The sequence below is a fragment of the Balearica regulorum genome, chromosome 6, assembly GCF_011004875.1.
Source record: "Balearica regulorum gibbericeps isolate bBalReg1 chromosome 6, bBalReg1.pri, whole genome shotgun sequence".
NCBI classification, from domain to species: domain Eukaryota; kingdom Metazoa; phylum Chordata; class Aves; order Gruiformes; family Gruidae; genus Balearica; species Balearica regulorum.
Genome location: NC_046189.1, coordinates 30,081,925 through 30,098,526, shown reverse-complemented (window position 1 = coordinate 30,098,526; position 16,602 = coordinate 30,081,925). Strand labels below are relative to the sequence as shown.

At 41.3% G+C, this 16,602-nt stretch overlaps 1 protein-coding gene across 3 annotated transcripts in view; it reads left to right on the top strand.

The window, feature by feature from the left end:
- Positions 1–16,602, top strand: part of CLASP1 (cytoplasmic linker associated protein 1) — a 183,983-nt gene that overhangs the window by 57,794 nt on the left and 109,587 nt on the right. Inside the window, exon 1 of one of the 3 annotated variants that reach the window (XM_075757031.1) lies at positions 4,216–4,304. The exons of the other annotated variants lie outside the window; for them this stretch is intronic. Within the exon in view, the coding sequence (XP_075613146.1) occupies positions 4,289–4,304 (16 nt within the window). The 5' untranslated portion in view covers positions 4,216–4,288. Of the gene's footprint in view, positions 1–4,215; positions 4,305–16,602 lie in introns of those variants that run through there. 3 annotated transcript variants of the gene reach the window in all.

The window sequence follows — 16,602 nt, the reverse complement described above, 5'->3', positions numbered from 1 at the left end:
AGGTAGTTCTGATCTCTCGGCTGAGCATCCTAGTGCATGCAGTGTTGTGATTCAAGGGTGCTGGCACCATTGGAGATATCAAAAGGAGCAAGATGGGACAATGGGGATGAACTCTTCTGGGCTGTCATTTCTTAGAGTGCCGTCTCTTTCCAAGAAAGCAAACTATCTCTTAAAATTCCTAAGGAAGGATTCTGTAGGAACAATTTTTTTTTCCATAAGTGCAACCAAAGCATCTGTGTGTTAGATCTGCTAGTTTTAGGCTTTTTTAGGCAGGCTTTTTCCCCCCTTCTTACCTCTGTTATCCCAGAGGTGCTTGCAGGAAGATGCAACAAACCAGACTACAGCACTGATGGGCTCAGCCTTGGCCAGCCGTGGGTCCGTCTTGGAGCCGGCTGGCATTGGCTCCATCAGACACAGGGGAAGCTTCTGGCAGCTTCTCACAGAAGCCACCCCTTTAGCCCCCCCGCTACCAAAACTTTGCCACACAAACCCAATACACCTAACAATAAAAAATGTCAGTAGTTGCATGAGAACTTAAAAATTGTTCTCAATTGTGAAGCTAGTAATGGGAACATTAGTTATTAATTTTTTTGTATGTTTGAGGGCAGGTTCATTTTCCCATAGTGCTGTAAGCTGTTTTGTTGCTTCTTCCTGCCCTCCAAGCACAGCACAAATACAGCATACATGCTCACCATATCTAATATGTCAGCAGCTCTGTGTAACTTCTAGTTTATCTTTTTGAGGTTGTATAAGCCAGTGGAGAAGGCTTATCTTTACCCGGTCACAAGTTCATTATGCCCTAAAGGCACGCCAAGTTTGTCAGATTTCTTGTGTCCCTGACACCTCCTGCAGCTTTTGAACAAAGGTGACACTTCCAGCAGCTGTCAAAATCACCAGGGAAGATGATGATAAATATTGAACATCCAAAAGATTGGCTTTTCTTGGGAAGTAGCTGTCTCAGTCTTGTTAATCCTTTGAGTCTGGCAGAGTATGGTATTGATTATGGCGAATGTCTGTCTGTCATCATTAGTACCACTCCTTTTAGATTGCAACGCTGCCAGGCGTTGCCTGTAACGGTGGTGAGTGTGTGAATGCAATACTAACGCTTTAACCTTCGCAGTATATGGCCTGGATCAGATGACTTCAGGCAATATGGTGGAGTTGTACTATGTCTTAAAAGCTCATGTTAGTCTCTCTCCATAGCTAGCGTGTACTAGTTCTAGCTCTCCGCAGGCTGCGTGAGTGTCCCACAGGTTTTGGGAGGCAGGCTGGCATGTATTTGCGCAGGCTGCAGTCTGTAAGCCCTTGTCGGGGTAAAACGGCACTGCGGAAGGAGCAGCAGCAGCTGCCCCGTGCTGGGTTTTCTGCCCTGAGCCGCTCCCTGTGTTGGGTGCGTACCGGCTGCAGAACGGACCCGGCTGACAAGTAACACGCTTTGCCCCTTGGGGAAGGGCTTTCTGTTGTTTAGGGGTTAACGCCTGTCTCTGCAATGGAGAGGTTAACTGAAGTTATATTGTGACTTGCTAGCTCACTAGCAAAGATCAAATCTAACTTTCCTTTATGTGGACTTATGGGTGAATATGGTGAATCTCTGCTGCTTTGGTTGGTAGGCCAGGTGGGTAACCAGGAGCAAGGTGTTGGCTAAAGTGTTGCCCAACTGAGCCCTGGCCCAGGAGCACTGGAGTTGTGCTAATTACAGCAAGACTTGAAAGTCATCAGACCTGACTTATTGCAGAACATAGCGGTACTGGGCAGGTGGGAAAGCAACTGTGGCTTCTGAAATGGTGAAGTATGGTAAAAGAACTGGTCAAAGAAGAATGATGACTAAAACCGGTCTCTTGGCTCTGAGGCTACTGTTGGGGATGTTTCCTCTACCAGCTCACTGAGGATTCAAGTAAAAGCAATTGCACAGCATTATTTGTACAGCAGGAGTAATCTGGAGATTTGTGAGTATGATGCAAGTTGTTAAAGATTTCTTAATGGTTCCCAAGAAATAAACAACTGGAAATTTCTGTCCACTAGAAAAGGTGCTTAAAACAATAGGGCATTTTCTGATCCCATGATTGAATCTAATGAATCAACTCTAATCAGAATGTGTGAATTTTAAGACTATGAAAATTTATATGTTTTATATTTACTTATCTTTCTATACCATGGTCCATTAGTGCTTCTGTGACTTTATCTTGAATTGCTTGACTTTTTTTTTTTTTTTTTTGCTGGGCTTTGTTTTTATTGTTTAGTAATACAAGAATCAATTGTGTAGTGGGGTGGGGGAGGTTTGCATAGTAATCTGAGGTGTTTCATTAAGTCAGAGGGACTTAAGAGGTTTTGGCATGCTGAAGTATGCTGCTTGTTGCTAGGCTACCAGCAGCCCTTATAGCTAGAATATGAAGTTTAAAATCCACGTTGGATTTCTCGATGATTCTCAGTGCATCTCTGTTTTGTTATTTGGCATATAATTAGGCAGCCTCTTGAAGCAAAAATTATAGTTTTTCCCCCTTTGGGCTTTCAGCAAGCTAATTATTTTTTGTGTAACTGCTTTTGCTAATTATGCAGATGCCTTATTCCCCTGGGACAAATACATTTTCAGCATGAAAGAGCCAATAATTGCCAGCTAGTCAGCTGCTGTTTTCGTGTGGCATTGTGCAATGATCTTTAGTTGGATATGGTACAGAAAGAGGCTATTGGGCATAAACAGACACTAAGGAAACCCATGCAGCATGAATTTCTTGAAATTATGTCTGGAAGGACCTGAACATAAAGTGTACTGATTTTCCATGGATTTTAATTGACTTTGAATCAGACCTGGACTCCAGAAGCCTTTATAATCAAATTTCAGGACAGATTAAGAATGAAATAAGTGATCTACTGAGAGACAGGAAACGATGACCTATACCAAAGCTATTCTTAACCAAAACATTTTGGTGTTTTTTTACTCTTTATCATTGTGATATCACAATATGACATTCTTTGATGTAAATCTTTTTTTTTTTTACATCACACAATTTTTGGGAGATGCTTCTATGTTGGTATGTGCAGGCATAATTCGGTGGTGTGCCAGTGTGGTACCTGTGGGTTGGGAGGCGATTGAACTTTCTTGTCAATGCTGAATTTTGACTTTGCTCAGGAGAGCAAGATTTAGGGACAGTGGAGGTGGCAGTGGTCTTGAGCTGCAAGGAAGTCAAAGGAGGAGATTTTAAAGCCAGAAATCTGGAGCTGAGATCTCTTCCCTACAGATACTTGCACAGAGTAAGGTGAAGGGAGAATGAAATTTCAGTAGTTACCTATGTGAGTTAGTGTTCTAAGAGTAAGCAGGTTAATTAAAATGATGCGAAAACAGCAGATGTGATAATTCCAGTTACTGAAAGCCTATGAAGAAGGAGCAATGTTAATCTTGAGTAGAACTACTTCTGTATTTGCGATATTGCTTAAGGTAAATATACTATTTGTTGAATGAATTCTGTTTATGATGAAGTTGACAAATGGGAGGCAATTAGATGGAAACTAGAACTATTCTAGAATTTTTGTGTTTTGCTGGTAATAAAGCAGAGTTGTTGAAATGCTATTTTGATATTTATTAGGAGGAGGAAAAATCACCCACATTTGCTAAGTGTTGCCATGCGTCTGTGGGTGGGATATTGTTTGTTTGTCAACACACATCCAAGCAGCAGAATTACAAACTGGAAGGGGGGGTGACTGTGATAACACAGAGAGGCTTTGAACCAACAAATGCTGCTTTGTGCTTTTCTGCATTTGTACCTCCTTGTGCAATTTAATTTCCATTATGGCTTGTTCTCTATGAATCCTGTTTTCAAGTTGAAATAGAAAATGAAATAGGAAATTCATTTAATTGACTCAACATTCCTGTGGCATAAAAAAAGCAAGGAAATATATATGCATGGGAGCTGAGAGAGTAGAGCAGTAATGTCTGAGTGATATTTGAATGAGTACTATTAATTGATAGTACATCCTTGTGGAAGGTATAAATGGACGAGCTCTGCTCCCTGTCTATGACACAACTTTGCAAATAAACATATTACTGCCTTCTGGATTTTAAACTCTTAAATTTAGAAGGAAGGGATGCGAGCAAGCAGGCATAGGAGGACACATGGTGCTCAGCTGAATGCTGAGCAGGCTTTTATTTTGGAGGAGAGGTGGCAATCTCTGCTAGGTCACACCGAGAAGCGGTTCAGGAGGGTGGGGAGTTTGCTGGTGGTGAAGTTGCAGAGAGACATGTACTGTAGGGCTGCTGCCGGAGCACAGTGCTCTTCCCCAGCATCTGCGGATAATGACTACGGGGAAAGGTAGGCGCTAATGAGTGTGCCACAGGGATGGACGGGTTTATTTGTTACTGTCTGAATATTTGCCTGTTAAATTTATTTTTTTTAATGGTGTAAAGAGATCGAAGCAATCTTGCAGTAAAAGTGGAACTGTAAAAAAAAATTAGCCTGTAAACATCCGTAGCCTGGTGGCATCAAGCTCAGTTTAAGCTTCTATAAAATATGATAAATTATCTGTGTGATGGGGTGAAGGAAGAGAATGTATATATAAGGGAACAGAACAGGTTGTGAGCGGTGAGCTACGGGTATTTTCAGACACCCTTCTTGATCTGTGATGGTTTTGAGTGATTACAGAGTCTTTCATTTCCTAACTGTTTCCTTTTGCAGCATGAGCTGGGAAGATTATTAAAACTGGTTATAAGTACTTTTGAATTAACATTGAATCGCAGTGCCAAGAATGTGCCAAATGGACATTGCTGGCTTTTCTGCATTTCTGTGTTTTAACTGTGTTTCTGTAACAGAAAGGATGTCTGTGGAAGTTGGAGAGGCTGGAGGGGGGACTAGGTGAAAAGGAAAAGCGGAGGACCTCTGTGTCTTTTCACCTGTGAATTAATTTGCAGGATGGAAGCATGTATTGCATTTATTTTTGGTACATCAGAAGCCTATGTCTTTCGTCTTAGCTTTCAGAGGAAATGATTTGTTAGCCATCTTTGCAAAAGCTCCATATTTTCTTTTTTCTTCCCCCTCTTCTCTTCATTCAGTGTACCTGTTGTCCTTTGAAATCCTTATTTACACTGTCGATGTAGTAGACTAAATTTAGGAAGTCTGTCTCTGAGTTGTATAGACCTGGGTTTTGTATTGACATTTACTATTTCAAGGTGTGAGTTAATTGGCAGCTCTCTTAGTAATGGAGCAAATTGAATGCTGTGGAATTGATACTATGTGTGACAGTATGTGCTATTTTTACAGACAGTTCTTCATTTTAGGGGCCTGGATTCTTTTGGAATATTATGGTTTCACAGTGCTCTTCCAAGACAATTACATGTATTTTCAGAACAGGCAGGGGATGCATTTGTGTGGTGTTACTTGTGAACAATCAGTAAATGTCTCCCAGTTCCAGGAACAAAACACCAAAACTTGTCTAGGCTGATTCTCCTCATCCCCAGCTGTATCATCTGTCACTGGACAGTGTCACCATCTACAGCTGAGACACCTTTTTACTCTGGCTCCTCCTGTCCAGGTCAAAAGAGGAGTTGAGAATACTATATTATTTTTCCAAACTTGGAATTGTGTTGAATAATTAATGTACTTAACTCTTTAATAAAGAAAACAAGCACATATTTGTTGTTGTTAATGAAGCATGATGATTTCATCATGCTGGGAATTTCTCAGCTTTGAAAGATCAGCTGGTGGAATGAAAAGCCTGGGGCCATAGTCCAGCGGGTCTTATCTGTTGGGAAATGTCTGACCTCCAGGTCGCTGTTGGTTGTCTGAACTGTGGTAGTAGCAAATGTCAGAAGAAGAATAAATGTCTTAAGTTGTTAGTGCTATTGTGTCTTCTGGATTGAATCCAAAGTATCTTGACCCTAGGATTCCCTTGCAAAGAAGCAGTAGACCAGAGTTACCTTGGTTGTGTTTGTATCACCACTTCCCTAACCCCTGATGGTTTTACACGAACACAGAACTGCTCTTTCGGCAAAGTTTTGGTGTAACCAAGCAGAAGCATTCTACCAGTGCATTTCATGGTATTTCCAACAGATGTGCGTAAATGTAGGCTAAAGGAGTGCGCAGCTAAATGATGAGATGATGCTGTTTAGTGTGGACCCCTCATGAGCAGAAGATTAACGTGTGCAATTCCATTAACACTGATGGAGGTTAAATGCGTGAATATCCTGCGTGTCTGGAATGAGCTGCTTTCTGCAGGGCCTGTTCCCTTTTACCAAAGGGGAAGAAGTACTGTGTGGATCTGGGGGACCTCAAGGGTTGTCTTAGAGAACCCATGAAACTTGGAACACGTCGTGAGGATGAATCTGCAGTCCAGTGTCCATAACAAGAATTAGAATGAATTAGAAAGGATCCTACACCCTTCCCATGGAAACTGTAGTAACATCAGGTAAAGCTACAGAAGCAATCCCATTTCAGTAATGCTTAGTAGTGTTGCTGTTTCCTCTGCTGTGGTCTTTTCCTCCCAATTTCTTTCAGTTCTTTCTGTGTCAGGTTGGTTTCATCTGTAAAACAAAGCCTCAAAGCTGCAGTGGTCATTGTTTTTTAAAAGTGCTGGACCAGTTTCTTGGTATCTTCCATGCTGCTTTTCCCAGCTGGCTCTGCTTTGTAGATCTTTTTGTCAAAAAGAGTTTAGGGGTCAAAGTTGGAGCAATATTAACTCCAGCGATGTTTTCACATGAAAGGACTAACTCTAAATTTCATGGTTTTGATCTATTAGCTTTGTCATTTATTATACACAGTATCTTCCCGGGGCAAATTTATCGATAGGATGGTTCATACACATGTGTGCACACACACATATCGATTATTGTGAATGTAGCGGTGATTTTCAGTCAGCCTTTTAATTCTCAACAATTTTCTGAGGGATGGGAGTACAAATTAGTCGTATATCCTAAAGGAAGATTGGCATGCTAAGGGCAACCTGATACGAGTAAAAAGTAATCCCATAGTTGTACATCCTGCAGATTCATTAAGTTTATTTGGGTCGTGGGTTTTTTATGTATTTCACACAGTCTATCTTCAGTGCTTGTTGGGGAAGCACAGTAAAGTACTTCAGTGAGCACAGGTGAAGGTATCACATGCTTTCTGCTGCTATGGAAAAAATTACAGAATTGTTCTTGATGTAGGAAACTTTGCCTGAGGCTCACAAATTAGCTCAATCTCCATGAAAAGTGGTGGAGAGGTGGGGGTCTTCCTCTTCCCCCTTTTTTGTATGTTGATTGGGTCCTGGGTTCTTGAGTGGTCTCCTGATACTTCTTCTAAATGAATGCTCTGGGCCGTTTTTATATAGAATCACTGTCCCAGTTAGAATTAAATTGCTATCCTTAATCAGCAGCCTCAGCATGTCCAAAGACTGCTTGGGGGGAGATAAAATTTCTTATACCTCTTGTAGAGCACTTGAATTCCTGTGCTGCTGCTGCTTACTTATTTGATGAGATTTGTTTTCAGGTTGAGCATGTAACAAGTGAACTGAGTTTAGCTGCTGTAATTAGCAGCTTCTGAGGACAGCAGTCACCCTAAGGTAATGGGTGAACTACACAATAGGTGTTTAGGGGCAATAAGAGTACATGAGATGTGCATGTTTCTCCTGCTAGTGACAAAGAGCATCCTGCCCTTCCAGAACAGTGTGCATAGCATAACCACAGTTGCTGCAGGTTCCATAACCGTGAGATTTTATTCAAGTGTCTAGACTGAAGAGCACCTGGTTGAAGAGCAAATGCTTGCAGGCTTGAAGGTCTTCTCATATCTAGTCACTTCTCATATTCAAATCATTGGCCTACAGAGCCCATGTCTGAGACACACGTATTAATACAGATGGTGTATCCAGTTTTAACATACAGTGGTAGAACAAGAACTGCAGTTCCAGCCATGTGAGTCGGGGGATGAAGAGGACCTTTTTTCTAAACGCAGGAATGGACAAGTGCGGATTTGTTACTCCAGTGGGAAGTACAGTTAATGCGTTGTCCGTACTTGGCCCTGGTCTGGCATTACGTTGCTTCTCCCTTCATTATGTTTGGCTGAAATATTTGTTTGTAGCTCAGATATAGTGATGTGAAATAGAACAAAACTGAGCTATAATAAGTAAAAGTGTCCTATTTTTGTAGCATTAATACAGCAAATACTGTGTAATGACTGGGTTTCTTCTGCTTGCTGAAGGAATTAATTCTGCCCTGCTGCCCTGTCAAAGGAATCCTTTTGTTGCATTGTGCAAAGCAGTTTGAATCTCTTGTTTATTCCCCTGAAGCCCAAAACTGCAGACAGCCCTGAATAATCCTGGCTTGGCTTACACCCTACACGTAGCCTGCAGGGAGCTTGCTGCAGCCAAATCTTCGTGAGGAAAACTGCGAAGGGCTGCTTCTTTGTAGTTGACCTTCAGAGTCAAGCCGGGTGACTTTTAGCACAAACAGTACACTATAGATGGAGGTAAATACCTTCATTCACTGTACAGTGTCACCGGAACTGCTTTTCTCAAGAACGGAAAAACCTACAGCAACTACGTTTCCAGATCTGCTCCTTTTCCTGTGACAGACCTGGCCCACCTTGCTTCAGAGCTGGTCAGAGGACCATGTCAAAGTCCTTTAGATGCTTAATATGGAAGTTTCTGGTATTAGATGCGGATGTTGACGTCCAATGAATATGAAACATATCTGGACTTCACTGGAGACTAGCATGGCTACTGGTTTGATAGAGAGTTTTGGACTCTCCTAGAAGTATGAAAGATAAATTTACACTTTTTAGTCCAAATCTACTCCCTTTGTTAATGGACTCTTTCTAATGATCTGAATGCGAAATAAACAAGGCCATTTGTAAACTGCTGCTTGACTATGTTGTAATAGCCTTGTATGGGTGTTTTAGACATGATAGTTCCTAGTGTTTCAGAGGGAAGGGGGGAGTAGAAGTTTTATATACGAAACAGTGTTGGCAGTGCTTCTCCTAGTGTTTTCTTCATGGAGTTGTCATTGGCTCTTATAGTGTTGGTGCTGCCTCCACCCCCATGTAATGAGTGTTCCCTTTGGGTGTGGTGTGGGTAGAGGAAAGATGTGTACATCTTTAAGAAGTAATGCGTGTCTTCCACATACATCTCTCCCGAGTAGTAGGACTCCTGTCTAGTGGAGCTCTGGCTCATAATGAGACCTGACATTTCTTATTAGGTCAGCTTTACGAAGAATGGGTCTAACTTTGTTCTTGATGATTTATATTTCTCCCTCTGACCCCTCCAGCTCTTGCTTGTAAGCAGAGGGGAGCAGGGGCAATCCTGGAGCCAGCCCTGGAGCGGCAGGACTGGGCATGCTTCTCTGCTGCAGCCCTGCCAGTGCACTTCAGCTCCTATTTATGCTGCTGCTGTTTGAGCTCTGCGCTGGGCAGGAACTGAATCTGCAGAGACTTCTAATCACATGGAGCTTCTGTGATGTGGAGAGACAATCATGCTCCTTTGCACTTGGAGACTTAAATAAGATCTGATCTCAGGCTTCCACAGGCAAAATGTTTTTGCACCAGCTCACTGAAATTTATTCTCTGTCCCTTCCCCTTTAAGAAGCTTCATACTTGTCTCTAGTGCTCTCCTCGGATGTCTTTTTTTTTTTTTTAATGTGCTGGATCTTGTCTCATTAGAGTGAGCTTTCTCCAAGGATCAGAGTCTGGGCTGGGTCTTCCGTATGCACATTGTGCTCCATGTTGCTCCATGAAGCTTATCTGTTATCACAGGCTCTGAAGCAGTCCTGTCCCTATTTTTATCCAAACTTCTTGTTTATAACAGTGTAGTATAAGCAGCTCTGTGTGCTCTCTTGCTTGAGAGTGTGGGAGATGCAGTAGGATGCTGGGATACTGGGGAGTTTTGTGACAGAGGTGGACTGTGCAAGGTCCTGTGGAGTAGTTTAAGATAAATGTGAAGCTTTTATTTTATCTAGGTAATCAGCATTAAAAATAGGATTAAAACTGTAGCATTTTGTTTGAAAGTCTTGCTGGGGAAAGGTGGTTGCTTGAGAGCCGTGGGGAGCAATGTCTTTTGTATGAACCAGGCAGGGTGCTCCATTGGCTACAGGGGGATGTTCCCTTCTGGGCCTCCAGTGTGTGCATGAGGAGATGGTTCGACCCTTTTCAGCAACTTCCTCCCGGGGAGGCTGGATCCGTCTAAACCAGCATGCTTTACATGTCCTAGAAAATGCTGTATGCTACCAGTTTGAGGTGAGAATATACCTGAGCAATGTTTGGTAGTCCCTTCATCCTTGGCCAATAATGACCTACCAGCCATTTTTGAAAGCAGATGGTCTGCTCCCTTACGGCATGGAAGTGATTTCTGTACAACAACACGCAGTCCAAATGCCAATAAAAGACTGATGAACAGCTCACCTTTTAATTTTTGAGCTAGAATCTTGACTTTTCTGTACCTATAATGCGTAGATCACTAATTCCAGAAAATCTCTGAATTGGAAATAAGACCTTTCCAGCAAGAGATGTTCAGTTGGTTTTATGCAAGTTCCAGTAGTTTGTGTACTACAGGGACTGAGGGAACAGCTCATTTTTTTCTGTGAATTTATAGTTTTTTTCACTTTGAAGATGGTGAGTGAAACACTGGAACATGTTGCCCAGAGCATCTCCATCCATGGAGACTTTTAAAGCTTGACTGGATGAGGCCCTGAGCAACCTGCTACAACTTTGTCAACCCTGCTTTAGGAAGGAGGTTGGATCACTTGACCTCCAGAGTTCCCTTCCAATCTAAATTATTCTATGATTTTATTTTTCTTTCAATGGGAGGCAGTAGTTACCTAAAATCTCTAAATTCATCCACTTTTTTTTGCTCATTACTTTTGTAGCTCTGTGTGTTAGTAAGTTAAAGACAAAGGTTGCCAGTGTCATTTGAGATAGTGTGTTTGCCTGTTACTGAACTCTTCAGTTTATCAAGAGTGCTAAGTGCTGAAGGCAGTAGAAAATGTAGCCTCAGGTGACAGCACAACCTGATGTCGGCATGAAACGCCTGGAAGCTACAACAGAGGCACCTCTATAAATGGCAGTGTGTATCATTGAATGTACATCCTCTGCTGATTTCGTGTTATACTAGAGTTGATGAGAATACTATTTTCTAGTTTTATTGGTCTGTCATCAGTGAGAGTGTCAAGTTGCAGATGGGCATGTTTAGTGAAGAATGCAGGTTACTCTTTGATTTTAACATTAAGAACTTAAAGCTTTATATTTAAATGTAAACATATTCTAATTCTTTAGCTGATGAGCAGCTTGCTACAAATTAGTAGGGTATACTATATTTTGTTCCATTTAATCTTCATGCTGTTCTTCAAAATACACTTTTTAGAAGTCTTCTAAACCTTTACTTGTAAGGGTAAGCTTTATTTTGCTGGCTGAGCTCTGTCTTCCAGTTCCCCGTGTAGAAAAACTAAATGCTGCTTTTAATTCATGATGTTTGAATGCATTTTTTTCTCTGTGACAAAGTGAAGTTTTAGCCCCTCTTCCCTCATAATGTTTGCAAAAGGAAGCTGAGCCAGGTTTAACTGTAATCTAGGTGACTAAGAACCACCTCCCACCCCTACAAACCCACCCATGTTCCAAGCAGTAATTATCAGTGGTTCTTTGTGTCAGCGGGAGGGGATTTCCAGATGCTAACAGGAATTAGTAGGATCCTGGTTCTAATATTTCAAAACTAAATGCAAAACTACTATAAAACAAAGAGGGAATGGAATTTCTCTGGTCCTTCTCCTCTGTTCTGCTTTTCAGTGAAGGCTTCATCAGTTTAGTCTCCAGGTTGTAAGGTGGAGGGAGTGCAATAGTAGGGACACATGAAGCTTTGTATTGGAAAGAAGGCAGCTCAAAATGATGCTAATTGGAGCATTGACTTCTTATGAATGCCAGTATGTAAAGGTGGCATTGAAATTCACATTTTCCACTTAAAACACTTGATCTTGCTTGCTTTCAATCTCTGGAGCAAAGCTGAAAGTGAATCTATAGTTGTCTGTCACGCGCTGTGCTTCATGTGTGCCAATTCCTCTGTTTGCTAATTCTTCTTTAAGTGAAGGCAAGCACAGATGGTTGCTAAAGAGAACCAGATGGTTTGCCAGCATGATGGTGTGCTTGCAGGAGTAAGACTTGAACAGGCTTGAAGCTGCTTTGTTGTCATTGCTTTTAGTTCAAAATTTTCATTTAGAAAGTTGAAATTCCTCAGTATTGTCCTCTTTTTTAGTTTGTGGTGGGATTCACTTATGGATTTTTCCATTCTAGCAAGGTGCTTGTTGACCTTTCAGTCATTTATTGTTAAGGAGCCATTCTCATTAGGTGTGGAGCCTAATGAGAATGGGACACGCATGGAGAACTTCAAATGTAGGACATGCCTTAATTCCATAAGAGACTTACGGATTTCTCTCTCCATAGTGCTAGGACGCAAAGGTTTCATCATCCCTTCACAGACCCTTTCCTTCAAACTAAATAATGCCAAGAAAAGATCGTCACCAGAGGGGTGGTGTGAGTGTAGTTTCATCTTTTTAGCTCAATTGAGTTAGCTTAGCTGGACTGAAAGCCCCCTGGGTGCTGGGTAACATGCAGGCTAATGGTTCAAGGCTTGCTTCCCTGGCTGGCTTGTGGCTCCAAAGCATGGATTCAGTATTTGGCAGCATCTAGGGAATTGGTGGGCTGTGCACAATGTCCAGTGAACCAGGATGCTGCTGATCACTGATCGCTTCAGGCTGCCACAGCAGTACAAATAGTAAATAGCCATTGTATAACTGAGCCACTCAGTTCCAGTCTGGAAAAAATAAATAATTATTGCCACTTGGAAATAAAGTGTGTGCTCTCGAAGGGAGGTGAGCAATTCAGGTGGCTCAAGTGACCTAAATGATTGACTTGTGAGCCTCAGTTGAACCAGGCTGATCCTGCTGTCATGTTCTTGGGAGACCCCAAAACTTTTTCTCTCTGAATAGACTGATAGCTAGTAAAGCAGTTGGTCACATATGAAGAATAATTATTCCTAGACAGAAATCTCTTACTTCTGGGGTACCTACAAGTATATTGGACTTCAGTGCTCGTGCTTGCAAAAGGAACAGTGGTCCAGCAGACCCATCAAGTTGTAACTGGTTCTTGCCTTCTCCAGAAATGCTGAAGAATTATCTACACGTTAAGCATAGAATTTGGATTTAGGGATTTGATAAGTCATTATTTTCCCATAAATTTTATTCCTATTTCTTCTGAGTTTTGGCTGCTTCTGGAGGGAGTGTGCTGCTAACTGCTAGCTTGCCCCCGTGTTTGGTTTTCAGTAGCAGCTGTTGACAGACAGCAGTGCCCATGAGCAGTCCCTGTTGTTTGTGGTTAAACAGCAAGGTACCAGCAGCCTACATAGCACGCTAAAAATTACTGAATTGGATGGGGAAAGATTTATGTGACTTTTTCTTCTGCAACCCAGTCTGCTGACACTTCTGATATGCTACTACTGATACACTTTTCTGTTCTCCTTCACATCTTTATAGACTATCTTTCATGCTAATTTTTTTTAATGTTAGTTCTTCATACTGATTCTTCAGATAGCAGCTGTTTCCAGGCATTGCTTAGACTAAGAATAAAAACTTGCTAATTTGGTACTCTCATCTGCCTCCACTTTCACGCCTCCTCTGTGCTATTACCACTTCCATACCTGATAGTGTTTGAGTCATACAGTTTGTGAGCATTTTTTAATGTGCCAACAGATAGTAATCCTGCCTGTCAAAGCGAGTATTAACACTTGGTTACATGTAGCGTAACACTGACACGGTCACTCCTCCTGCTTCTGATTTGTGAAAATCCAGACGAATAAGCTCGGATGTTGAAGGTTCAGAAATGAAATTCTCAAAGTCTGTAACTGGTTGTTGTAATTTGAAGATTGGCTTCAGTGTCTTGTTCAGCTAGTAGAAGGAAGGTCTTGGTGTCAGGTGGATTCTTGATGTTGCTACACCAGGTAGTACAAATAATAAATACAAACCACCAAATATATACACACTTGTGTATGGCTTTGCACATTCAAGTTAGAGGCTATTGTGAAATGAAAGATATATACAAAGACCATTACTTTCCTTGTTAGATTTTACTCTGTAAAATATAGTTCATTTTGAACAACTTTTTTTAAATTATCCCTAACTCATCTACTCAGTTATGATATGTGTAAAAGGAGCAGTCATATTTCAAAAAGTCTTTCATATGAACTTTTAAATACTAATGCTAGAAAGCAGACCCAAACAATCTTAGTCTTGGTGCATCCTTGTAATGTTTGCACCTCTGACTCAGGGTATGCTCCTCTATCTGAAATGAAATGTGTTGAAAATCAAATATTTAATTCTTTGACCAGTCATTCTCTTTTGTTCCTGCTCTGGAGTGTAAATCCTAGGTGCATCTGGATGTCTTACAGCGCATGAGACACAAAGAGCTTTTAATAACCTTGAAATTAGGCGCTTTTTTGCCATACAGTACACAGGTGTATTACAGAGCATCATGTATTTGAGTGAGGACCTGCAGAGAGTTCACTGGATGAGCTCACCCTTTTGAAGTAAATCATCCATTTTGCCTCTTGTGAAACAGAGACAACTCTCTTCTGCACCTCCTCTGCTCTGAGTCATACCTTTCCTGCTGTATAAGAATGTGTAGTGAGGGGAAGATGACAACAAAATCATCTAAAAATAAAGACTTAGTAAAAATGGGGCTATAAGAAATGATGCAAACCTGAGGATGCACCGTTGTCCTGTCTGATTTCAAAGGTGCTTGAAAGAGCTTTCCTTCCGCCAGCTCTTGTCTGTCTTCTCTGTGGCCTAATGGCTGCAGATACTTACCTTGGGGTGATTATCTTCATAGCAAACCTGGAAAACAAATCTCTTCCAGTCATTGCTTATGGTAAACCTGGGTTCTGGGAAAGATTTTATCGGTTGGATTTCATCAGTGCTACTGTACTGAAAAAGGCCCAGGAATTAGTTGAAGACCATTATCTCAATCTGGGAACCTGTTACAGAGTTTCCAAGACAGAAGTGTCTCAGACTTCAGCCTTATTTGCTGAACAACTTTGAAAGAAGCTTGTTTAGGGTTAAAGCAATCTATTAGTTTCTGTTCTCACTCCTGATTAGAACTTATGCTCAAATGTTGTGCTACTTGGTTTTGCAGTTGGTTGCTTATTTGCTGTCTTCTATTTCTAACTAGTGTGATATTATAATAGTACGAATCCACTTTATCTTGATTTCTCTGCCTGTTCTCCCATGGCCCCCAATACAAAGATGTCTCAGTCCTGTAAGTCCCAGAGAGCAGATGGGCCTAAATCTTGGAGGCCTGTCCAGAAGGTCTTAATGCATTAAAGTACATGCCATAACGTGTCTGAACAGGAGGAAGGTTTAAATTGGTCATTCTTGATTCTTCCTATATAGTTATCCTAGGATTTGAACCTGTGTCTAGTAACTTACAAAATACCAACCAAGAAGGCATTCTTAGTGGGATTATTAGACATCTGAATTATCTCTTGGGTATGATATTGGTTTAGTAATTTTTTTATTTTTAACATCAAACTGTATGAAGTGACTTTATAATAAGGAGGGTAAGGAATCATGACTTCAGTCACTAGGAAGTATTTAATTGAATTGCTGGACTGAAAAGAATGTCTGTCTCTTCCTTTTTGAACATGATATGACTTGATCTGACAAATAAGGAGATACATACGCACCGGTTCCCAGAATGGCTCACAAAGCATACAGCTCATGAAGTCCCCTTATAAGTGTCTTGCAATGATTTCTGTCTTCCCTTCTCCCTATCCCAGCTTCCCTGTGTGTTGTAGAAACTTAATCTTTGCCTTTCCTTGTTACTTTCAGAGCCTATTTCCATCTCCAAAAACTTTAACTCGGGCTGTGTACATGAAGTATGATATTAAGCTCTGTGCTGGTTACCTAGTTGTGTGCATCGCTTGACCACAGCGAGACCAAAAATAACTGTTGGGCTGGCAGTAAAAATCATTTGAGTGTCTTGCCTTTGATTACTGTTTTCCCCCTTTCTCAAAAAAATATCCCACTCCAAATTAGCCTGCAAATTTAGAATATGGATGGATGGTGCCTGGTGGCAGCCATAAGGAGAGAATAACCTCATAAGCTTAATTTCCTGCTAGAGTCCTTATAGTTGGCAGGAAAAGTTGCCAGGGTGTGGGGCCTGCGTAGATGATGTTGGAACAAGTTGGCACTTGAAAAGAAAGATTTCCTTGTGTTGGGTAGTCTCTGTTGCAGGCAAGTAGTAAAAACAAAAAATCCATGTAAGTTTTTTAAGGTTTATGAGTTTAAGCTTTAGGGTGAATTGTACATCCTAGAACTGAAATGAAAGTAGGAAGTGTTTATCTTAACATGTATATTTATGATTTTCTTTACTAAATTGACACAGTAGTTAACAAAGCAGAAACACAGTGGTGTAAGGGAGTCTGTGGTTCTCCTGGTGACTTCTGACAGCACAAGTAGCCTGCTGAAAAGGGGACAGCTTGTTTCTAGGAGCCAAGTGTTTATATGGACTACACTTTACAGCTTGCAATTTAGGACTAAAGTGTAAATGTCACATTTGAAGGGAAGTAGCTCTCTACAGGGTAGACAAATCAGTGCAAGGGGGAAGAAGC